Below are 12,086 nucleotides of genomic sequence, written 5' to 3' on the forward strand. Positions count from 1 at the left end.
GCAAGTTTGACCATTTTACATTTTTGGTACACATCTATTATATGTGGAAAATTTAAGAGTAAAGTACGATTGTTATAGCTGTGTAATTATTTTTCACGAAAAATTTTTTTATGTGCTTTAAAATCTTGACAGAATTCGTTCACCGTCATGTCAGTGAGGCCATGTGACCAACCGTAGCTGCCATTCTCATACTCAAAATTTACATGTTTTTCGTCTGCGTCTACATCACTAAGTCATCTGAATTTGATAATTTATAAAAACTAATTGCTGCCAATATCATCAGCAGAACCTTTACCTAAGTTACTGAATCTTTCATAGTTGTGATTCTAATCGTGAAAACTTCGTAAATACTGAATGAAATCCGCGACCACTATTTTGGAGAGTGGAGATTACGACCCAGTTACTCTAAATAGCAGATATCGACCAGTGAATAAACAGTGACCACATGATCTGACATAATTGTCATTCACAGAAATGAATGTAGTATCTAATAAAAGGGATTTCCAGCTCAAAATGGCTGATGTTTACAGCAGGCGTCAAAAGGCACTTCCATGCGAATGGAGTAGAGGCGTCAAAAAGCGCTTCCATGCGAATGGAAAAGAGGTGTTCAAAGATGCTTGCATGAGGTAAAGGGTTAAAAAACAGTTTTAACAAGCTGGGAAACTGTTCTTTATGGTTGTTATGTACAGTTTTCCACAGCTCATAGTTATTGTCTTTTGGATACTTCAATCCAAAGAACACTGCAGTAAGACAAGTTCTGTCTTAAATCAATGCTTTGCTGACTATTATGCCGTATTTCTTATTGCTCCATAAATCTATATCAGGGTTTCAAATCCACTATATTAAGGTTTCAAGTCCATCAATGCCACAGTATCCTTTTTAACACAGAGATATTTGATTATTTTTCTTATTTATTCAATTTACCTTAAACCTTAATGGGCCATAGTTTTGTACCACAAGATCCTTTTCTTTAATTTAATTAGGCTTTGTGCTGTGCAGAGAACATTTGTATATACATGACTTTAAACTAATTTGTGGGAATTCTCATGCATTATGGCTCTCCAAATGCATGAATTCATAAAAAATATGCACAATTCCCACACTTGTGCATCCTGGCAGCATCTCTAAAATAAAGCATATCATGCACTGGCCTATCTGGGTTTGAACTTATCACAACAAGGTGCCATTTATACTCATGCATAAGGTGTATAAATATGAAAAAGAATGGTTTTCTTCCTTAGGGTTGTCCTGTCCCTCAATGAAATCTCCCATCTATTTGACAATTATTATTTAAAAAAATTCTGAAATAGACATTTTTCCCGTGTTTTTTTTTTTAACACCATGCTTCCAGTGTAGTATAATTTCAGTGAGGACTTCCTGTGACCATGTGACTGAATTAGCTTATTGCTAATAACCTCAAATTAATCCCTGGATTATACTATGTGTGATCAGTAGTCATTTTGAAAAGGATTAAAGATTAATGTATTACTAAAGGGCACACACAGCATAACATAATTGACTTTACTTTTATTCTTTCAGCAAGGTTGGTTTAGCTTCGGACATTTGGCGTTAAACTTTAAAATAAAGTTTGTGGAGATGAATATTTCTATGTGTACTTTATAAAGGATTTAGCATGTTAATGGATGACGGTTGGATTAGTTATTTCTAAAGAGCTCAGAAGACATAAAATGTTTTTTTGGTATTAAAATTTAAAGTTTGTCAATATGTAAGTGCACATCATCTCCCAATGCTAAAATAAGAAAGTCTAAACAACTGAAATATCACAAAACATTTCAACAATGGATCAAAACAGGGAATTTCTGTGGTTGTAATCAAGTTCAGAGGGACATAAATATACATTCTGCAATTGCTGTAAAGTCAATTTTAAGACGAACTTCCCAAATTCAACTCAGGCAGCCCTAATCAGAGAAGTTCTGTCAGACATTCAGCAACCAGAATTTATCCACAGGTGGATTCAGTAGAGTTGTACTAACAATGCCACATTCCAAAGCAGACTAAAGTTTCTGTTCTGTGGAAAATTCAAGCTGAATCCAGTGGAAACCTGGATCCAGTAACGATACATGATCTCCCCAAATCAACAACAATGAGGACTGCAACAATCCTGGTAATGATTTACAAAATAAGGCTGATAATGTGTGATATAATTATGGTAATGATTTACAAAATAAGGCTGATAATGTGTGCTATAAATAAAGTCTACATGAACGGCAATAAAGTTGATGTGAAAGGACTGATGTGACGAGATTGTGTACAAATTTTAATACTGAAAAATGAAATGTCCTCGATAGTTGTCGTTTTTTGCCTACTTGCATGCTGGGAAAATCCTCCTGCTTTAAGTCAAAACACCTGACCAAATTTTACAAATCTCCTGATCTGAAGTCAAAACACCTGACCAAATTTTACAAATCTCCTAATCTATCCTAAGCTGACTTCTCTGTTGTGTCACATATAAAAATTTGGACTGAACTGCAAACTGCATCGTGCATGTGTGATTTGGATTTTTAATGTAGCTTTAACAATTTTCCAGTCATATCGCTATGATGTCTGCAATGTGGCAGTTTATAGTGATGTTGAGCGCTGGGGCATCATGCCACAGCATTTAGCATCATGTCCCAACCCGGTCACATTATCCTGACACAAGGCCGACCAGTCCAAACACTAACCTCTTAATGCTGAGTGCCAAGCAAGGCAGCTGCTAGTACCATAGTTATAAGTCTTTGGTATGACTCGGCTGGTGTTCAAACGCGTGACCTCCCACATCTAAGGAGGATGCTCTAACTATTTAGGCCACCAGAGTGGTCAAACTGCATAGACCTAAGTCTGTCTTCACATAATGTACCAGCAGATAGAGGTCCTTTGCAGTTTGTTAGCAGTAATCATAGAAGACCAAAAAAATGTGTTTCCAGTTGGCCAGCTGTCCCTGTTTCTCAATGCCATCCCATGTACTTTTTCCCCCTTGATATAAAAAAAAATCACAAAAAAGCACATTAAATACATATAATGTTTAAAAAAAGACCTGAATACCCTTATTTTCAAACCAGTGCAATTCGAATCAGACATTTTCTTTCTGGCCTAATCAACATAGGTCCTGATCTGCTTGCACATCATGCTATGGCGGATCAATGTCTATGTTGTTTGCAACTGAACCCAATTTTTCCACGGGTTTATGCAATAGGTAAATGTTGTATCTACTTTTGAAAATGCCCATGAGGAAAGCTGAATCAGGTTCTGTTTATCTTTCATTTCAACAAGATGAAATCAAAAGAAAATCATTTCATGCATATAACCTTGAAATCATATCCATGTATTTACAAGGTGACTACAATGATTTTTTTTCTTGAAATACTCAATTTAATCCACATTAACAGATTAAAGAATAAAATCTGCATTAAAAATAAATCACAATAGAAATCAGTAAAAGCAGCATTTAAAACTGAGTTATAATTTATAAGGTATCTGTCCATATTTCATTCCTCCAGCTTGTAATATTGTTAAATATTGCATATTTTGTACAGAAAAAAATTAAGCAGTAGGTGTGGGTATGTTTGAAGTTCTCCATAATGGAGACCAATAATTCATCACAGCCAATGTATTCAAAGCATTTCACATGACTAATAATTCATCACAGCCAGTGTATTCAAAGCATGTCACATGACTAATAATTCATCACAGCCAGTGTATTCAAAGCATTTCACATGACTAATAATTTATCACAGCCAGTGTATTCAAAGCATGTCACATGACTAATAATTCATCACAGCCAGTGTATTCAAAGCATGTCACATGACTAATAATTCATCACAGCCAGTGTATTCAAAGCATGTCACATGACTAATAATTCATCACAGCCAGTGTATTCAAAGCATGTCACATGACTAATAATTCCTCACAGCCAGTGTATTCAAAGCATGTCACATGACTAATAATTCATCACAGCCAATGTATTCAAAGCATTTCACATCACTAATAATTCATCACAGCCGGTGTATTCAAAGCATGTCACATGACTAATAATTCATCACAGTCAGTGTATTCAAAGCATGTCACATGACTAATAATTCATCACAGCCGGTGTATTCAAAGCATGTCACATGACTAATAATTCATCACAGCCAGTGTATTCAAAGCATGTCACATGACTAATAATTCATCACAGCCAGTGTATTCAAAGCATTTCACATGACTAATAATTCATCACAGCCAGTGTATTCAAAGCATGTCACATGACTAATAATTCATCACAGCCAGTGTATTCAAAGCATGTCACATGACTAATAATTCATCACAGCCAGTGTATTCAAAGCATGTCACATGACTAATAATTCATCACAGCCAATGTATTCAAAGCATTTCACATGACTAATAATTCATCACAGCCAGTGTATTCAAAGCATTTCACATGACTAATAATTCATCACAGCCAATGAATATGAAACATGTCAGATTAATAATTCAACAGTCCATGTATATGAAATATGTCACATGACTAATAATTCACAGCCAAAATAATAAATATGAAACATGTTACATAACTAATAATTCATTACAGCTGATGCATGCAATGTTACACAACTAATAATTAATCACAGCCAATTTATACAAAACATGTCACATGATTAATTCATCACAGTCAAAGAATATGAAACATGTCACATGATTACTAATGTATCACAGCCACTATATATGAAACATATCATATGACTAATAATTATAAAAGCCAGTGTATAAGAAAAATGTCACATGACTAATAATTTATCACAGCTGATATGTGCAAACATGTCACATTAAGTTTTAATCAAAGTTTTACACAGTGCTCACCTTGTTGTCAATGATCTTGTAATGACACAGGCTATGCATGCCAGCATTGCTGAACCTGCTAATGGCTTCCTTGGCCACGACATCCAGATCGATGTCCTTATAAACGGACAGATCCTGTTTTATCTGGTGGATACTTTGTGGACATTTCATTACTGTCAACCAGTGCTTCAGATTTGGATCTGGGCATTCACATTTCTCATGGTACAGCATCCCTACAGCAAAACATCATACCAGTAACAAGGAGTCAAAATTCATGAACTTAACAAGCTACAAATTCCATAGAATGTTTTAATAAAAATATCAACAAATTAAAATTTCTTTGATTAGCTTATTTTTCCATCCGGAAGCAAGTGGCTAATAAAATTTCATCTCTTACATCAATCCAGTGACATTTATCTCTATATGGTGCCTAACATCATGGATTCCAATTTTCAGAAATAGCTTGCTTAAATAATAATTGAACTCCTCAAATTATTAGAAAGAGGACAATCAGAAATAAATTTTACAAAATTTCATACATTTTATTTTTAAAAAATCCATAAAGAATTGGCAGTTTTGATCCAATTCAATTATCTTGGTATCCAAACTGAGAGCAACCTCCTAAACAAATATATATATATATATATATATATATATATATATATATATATATATATATATATATATATATATATGTAATCAAGAGAGTGAAAATATTTGGTTTTCTCAGTCCTTATGTAGCAGGAATTACCCAGTTATTAAGTATTGTGTAAACTGGCATGCCCAACATATACTTTACTCACCTCACAAACCATGAAGTGACATGTGTATAGTCCTCTTTCATTGGTTTAGCATGTATTCATTTTTACAATTATAACAAAGTCCAAGTTCAAAAACCAGCTACTACACATAGTCAATCTGCATTTCTGTCTGTCATACTGGAAACTTCACTCCTTTTTTGATTTGTAATTTCCTCGTATTTTGATTGGCTTGTGCAGGAAGTGTATCTATGGCTTGTGCAGGAAGTGTATCTATGGCTTGTGCTGGCAGTGTATCTATGGCTGGTGCTGGAAGTGTATCTATGGCTGGTGCAGGAAGTGTATCTATGGCTTGTGCAGGAAGTGTATCTATGGCTTGTGCAGGAAGTGTATCTATGGCTTGTGCTGGAAGTGTATCTATGGCTGGTGCTGGAAGTGTATCTATGGCTGGTGCAGGAAGTGTATCTATGGCTTGTGCAGGAAGTGTATCTATGGCTTGTGCAGGAAGTGTATCTATTCTACTGCTCCTGATGGACATAAAAGTCACCCAAGCAGTCAGTTTGGTCAACGTGCTTGCAAAAGGATTTGTCTGTGTGTGTGTGTGTGTGATTTAGATTTTTAATGTAGCTTTAACAATTCTCCAGTCATATCGCTACCATGTGTGGCAGTTTAAAGTAATGTCTAGCATTAGGGCATCATGCCGCAGACATGTAGCATGATGTCCCACCCAGTCACATTATCCTGACACCAGGCCAACCAGTCCTAACACTAGCCTCATAATTGCTGAGCACCTAGCAAGGCACCTGTTAATACCATATTTTTTAGAAATCTTTGGTATGACCTGGCCAGGATTTAAATCCACAACCTCCTGCATCCAGGGTGGATGCTCTAACCCCTAGGCCAGCGAAGCAGTACGATTTGTCCCTCTTCACCTGAGCACCCCTTGACTAGGGTACAGGATAACTTTGTCCTTCTTTCCCTATCTTTAGGCACCAACACCAAAAATTGGGGGGTGGGTGGTCTTCTTAAGGAATTATTAGGCATTAGTTGAGAGTTGTTTTACTTGTCATGTGTTGGTGCTTGGTCAAATATGAGATAGTTAAGAGGAAGGGGTTTGCAATATATTCTCAATCACACTTGTTTCTTGCTTCTTCTTTTTCCTGATCATACAAGTTCATGTTCAGAGTTTATAATTATAAAGTTATAATATAGTGTTTACCAATCACTGCCATCTCACATGTCTGCATGATTCCCATCTCAGGCTGGCCAATGTGGATATGTGAGAAAGCTTGCCAGTAGCTTCCTGTTGGCCCCAAAATCAAATGGCTTTTTCCATACCCCATGCAGAGGGGCCCCGAGTGGCACAGTGGCCTAAAGCAGTCTCCGTCACTGCCATCTCACCTCTGTCTGTGTGGGTTCGAGTCTTGGATTCGGCTAATGTGGGTATGTGAGAAAGCTTGCCAGTAGCTTCTCGTGGGTCAGTGGTTCTTTCCGGGGATTTCCCGGGTTCTTCCTCCACCATTAATACTGACCGCCATGTATAGCCTATCATGTGCTGAAAAATGGCGTTAAACCCAACAACAACCATACCCCATGTGCAAGCCATCCTCAAATTTGGTAACTGCTGATGGTGGAAAAGCCCAAGATATTGTGTGAAAACAAAATTGGTAACAGACTGGTGGATGGATGGATGAAAAAAGTAATGGAAATCCTAATGGGTTTGTTCGTAACTTTGGAACTGTTTTTCAGGTAAACAAAGACTTTTTGGTTTCTTGAATTTACTACAATACTAAGTTATTTATTGTATAACTGTGTACTAGAAGCCATTCATAAGGATTATAACCCATGACAAAATTTAAACTATTGTACTTAAATTTCCCCTACACACACATATTACTTCTTTTATTCTGCTATACTGCAGTTCAATGTATAATGCTAAAACAAGTCTAGAAGATTTTCTTAACTGTCTGATGTCTCTATACCATTACACTGATCTTTCATATGCATTACTCACAGCAACCATATTGGAAGTGATTGTACTGGTTTCTAAAGTGGAGAAATTGCTTATTTTATCGATGGAGTGTGCTTCTTCTTTTGAGGTCAATTTTTAAAAAAAATGTTTACTAAGCAATAATTTCTTATGCATGTAGTGTTGGTATTATGTCAAATATAGTTTGATGGTTTGGGGTTTTGTGAGTTTAACACTATTTTTCAGCATATGATAGACTATACATGACAGCCAATATATTTGGTAGAGAAAGAACCCAGAAAATGTGTGTCCAAATAGAGACTTGAACCCATGTGAACAGAAGTGATATATCAGTGATCTATAAAGGTAAGCACTTGGCCACCTGGGACCACATCAAAAATATAGACTTTATTAGCCCATAGGTCCTACTTTCTGTAAATGTAACTGCTTCATACTGATCAAACAATATAGTTATCTATGACTGCTTAAATCAGGGGTGGATACAATCAGATTGGACAGCATGGCACCATATACACTATTTAAGATACCATAAAATTACAATGATTGGCTTTAAGGCAAATAAACTGAAGATATAAATCAAATCTTGTCACAGTTCATTTTATTTTCTTTATAAGATCAGTATTAATTCATAAATCATTTGTATGTAGACAACCTGTTGCAATTGACCATGAAATGATAACTTCAATCATTCACGTCCAAAATTTGCCTCTGAGCCTTTAACCTTACAGAATGAGACAGATCACAAGAATAGTTTGTCAAAAGCACAACAACATTTCTAAAACCAACAAGAACTCTTTCGAATCCAAGCATTTGAATCTCAAATGACATGCTCATTTCAAATGAAATTTATAATGTCAAATAATTTCTATCTTATGCAAGTCTTTGTATGCAAAAGATTCTAACCACTGGACAATCGTCAAATAATGAATTTTAAGAGAGCACTAAGATTATATTGATTACATTACAAAAAGTACTAGATAAAACTTCTGTACTATGTAGTACAATGACTATGGAATACATACAGATGCCTTGATCCCAATGCATTTTACCATGCATAACATCATGATATCAATATGGTCTACATGATTGCTTTGGTGTTTTATGGTACAACAAAATAAATAGATTATTTAGTGTCATTCAACTGGTTGTTGTTGTTGTGGGGTTTAACGCCATTTTTCAGCACATGATAGGCTATACATGGCAGCCAGTATTAATGGTGGAGGAAGAACCCGGGAAGAACCACAGACCCACAAGAAGCTACTGGCAAGCTTTCTCACATACCCATATTGGCCAAATCCTAGACTTGAACCCACGCAGACAGAGGTGAGATGGCAATGACCCATAACGGAAAGCCCTTTAGACCACTCGGCCACTCGGGGCCCCTCATTCAACTGGAGAGGCAACTGTAGTAGAATGTCTTGCAAAAGGACAAAAAGATCAACCAAGCCCAACCAAGCCACACTGATCTGATATTAGGATTCAAATGTGCACCTGGCTGGTTGCAGCAGGGCTTTGTGATGACAACATGGTGGTTTGTGATGACAACATGGTGGTTTGTGATGACAACATGGTGGTTTGTGATGACAACATGGTGGTTTGTGACAATAAAAGGTTAAAAGCGTCACATACAGAAAATTATGACATGGTGATAGTAGTCTAAATAACATACATTATATTTTAGAAAGGCATCTACAATACTTTCTTTTAAAAACTGTCAAAATATACAGACCTACTAGTTACAAACTGGCTTTTTTATCTGCAAGGATGTGTGGTTTTTTTATAGTTTAAAGCAGGCATCTTGAATTAACCTCTTGCAGAAGTGCCTCCTACTCATTTGCACAACCGTTTCTTTCAGATCGATATTTTTCTTTAAGAAAAAAAAAATGTTCATGGTTCATTCTGTTCAAGTACTGATTGACTAACACAGAAATTGTAAGGATATGGTAAAATGTAATGCAAATGGAATGAATGACACAGAAATTGTAAGGATATGGTAAAATGTAATGCAAATGGGATGAAATATATCTAGACTACAAACATCTAAAATTACAAGGCATTTATCCAGTTCTATGTCTGCTGACAAGTCCACCCCTTCACTTTCATAAAAATTTGGCAAATATATACTTAGATATGTTTTTCTGTTTATAAGGTCACCCTGACCTTGACAAAAGTTGGGTAAATATTAACTTAGGATAGGTTTTTATGTCTTCAAGCCCACTATGTATTTTTGAAAAATATTAGAAGGCCAACCTCCTGGATTTAACATGGGAGAAATGTTGTATATAGTGAAAAGAAGATAGAGTCAAAATAATAATTTAACCATTTACTCTAAGCTCCACCCTACAGCATTTGTGCAGAAAAAAGTACACTGTATTACTTGTAATGAGACAAACAATTGTAAGATTTAAGAGACATATTTTCTTCAATACAAATAAGATAAGTTCCAAATCATATCCCATGCCAAGCAATACTCTCCATACTCCGTCTTTTAGTCTACTGTTAGTCCAGTAATTGACCCCTCGGAAAAATGTACAATAATCCACTCACTCATTTGCATATCAATTTCAATGTGAAAATACTACAGCTGACTGACAGAAAATTGATATATTTATTCTGTAAACTACATGACAAATATTGCTGTCATGAAGGGTTGTATTGATATGTGTTGTATGGTAAATTATGTTCAATTCGCCCTAGTTAGAATGTGTACATTTATTTATTACCACCCTACAACATAGTTCTAATTGATCAAATTGGTTAATTGTCCAATGGAATGTTTCTGAAGGATGCCACCCTTGGCTAATAATAACTGGTGATATGTAAAGTGGTAAGGAAGTGCTCTGTAAGACTGACTGACATAATAAATATTTGACTCTTCTCCATCATCCAGTGGCCTAGTGGTTAGAGCGTCTGCCTCGGATGTGGGACCCTGGCCAAGTCATACCAATGACTTAAAAATATGGTACTAGCAGCTACCTCTCTAGGCATTCACCATTAAGAGGTTAGTGTTAGGAATGGTTGGCCTGGTGTCAAGATAATGTGAATGGGTGGGACATGATGTTATATGCCTGCGGCACGATGCCCCAGTAATAGACATCACTATAAGCTGTCACACTTAACAGACATCATTGTGATCTGACTGAAAAAAAGTCCACTGACAGACATGTTTAATAGTGTCTTATCATAGGAATAATAGAAGATAACCCATCTGCCTTACTTATACATACTTGTGATTCTCTCTTTTCAAAATGAGAACCACAAGTAAAATTACTGACATGTCTGTTATGTGACAGTTGAGAACAATTTACCTCACACAGCAAGCTTTCACAGAAACGTTTTGGCACAAAAATTATATTCCTAGTGCTTATTTATATAAATATTTCAAATTTTACAGATACAGAATAAATGGAAGGGCTTTTGTCAAATAATATTTCTTTGATCAAGAGGAGTGCATCAATGTATTTTATAAAACTTTCAAAGTGATAATCATGTCTTTGGAATTTTAATTACATGTAATTAGAATATCTACATGCAGAAAAAACAACAGAAATTGTCATTTTTAAAATATTTTGCAATGGAGGGCCAGTTTGATTTCTTTATTTCTCTGTATCATTCATGCTTGAAAATGAAATGTAGATGTTTCTATCACTACGGCAACAGTTCCTGTTTATTCTCTACTAAACTTCCATAAAGGCAAAATAGCTGATCTAAAAATGAAATCAGGCATAAATTTATACTAGTCAAAACATCCCTTATATTGATTACAATTTAGACATCATGAGTCTTATATGCCACATGGAGTAGAGACAAAATGTTCACATGATCCCTTTGACAGCCACAAACTACTAACTTGTGTCATACAAATTTGAAGACGTGTAAATATCTGTTGAACATTCAATACAGAAATAAAGATTACTAAACATCCAGATTAAAAAAAAAAAAAAAACTTTTTTTTAAAAACTGCCATGCTTGAATGTTACTGACATAAAATCATCACACCTTACTGATCACAGTAGTTCAAGCAAGGAAGTGTATCTGGAATAAAATCTCTTGTTTTGAACAATCTTCAATTATCCATCCTAAAAACAATAGTCATCTGAGGAAAATGTATGACCTGGTTGATAAAAGAGATTAAGATGACAGTGAAAGTGCTTACAGCTAATTCTTTTTGTTTACTACAATAGGTGTTTTATCTACAAAAATTTACATGAATGAGAATTTATAAATAAACAGTTATACACAATTTCTGAATACGAGTATGTCATCATATGATGCATACAATATGCCACACCTGACAAATGTATACAATATGCCACACCTGACAAATGCATACAATATGCCACACCTGACAAATGCATACAATATGCCACACCTGACAAAGGCATACAATATGCCACACCTGACAAATGTATACAATATGCCACACCTGACAAATGTACACAATATGCCACACCTGACAAATGCATACAATATGCCACACCTGACAAATGCATACAATATGCCACACCTGACAAATGTAC

General features: G+C 35.4%; 1 protein-coding gene across 1 annotated transcript in view; it reads right to left on the reverse strand.

The window, feature by feature from the left end:
- LOC149787347 (protein O-glucosyltransferase 2-like) overlaps positions 1 to 12,086 on the reverse strand; it is a 67,310-nt gene that overhangs the window by 38,050 nt on the left and 17,174 nt on the right. Inside the window, exon 3 of the mRNA XM_089977899.1 lies at positions 4,840 to 5,051. Coding sequence (XP_089834025.1) covers positions 4,840 to 5,051 — 212 coding nt within the window. The remainder of the gene's footprint in view (positions 1 to 4,839; positions 5,052 to 12,086) is intronic.

Source organism: Sinohyriopsis cumingii, chromosome 12 (genome assembly GCF_028554795.1).
Source record: "Sinohyriopsis cumingii isolate HCF-2022 chromosome 12, ASM2855479v2, whole genome shotgun sequence".
NCBI classification, from domain to species: Eukaryota; Metazoa; Mollusca; class Bivalvia; order Unionida; family Unionidae; genus Sinohyriopsis; species Sinohyriopsis cumingii.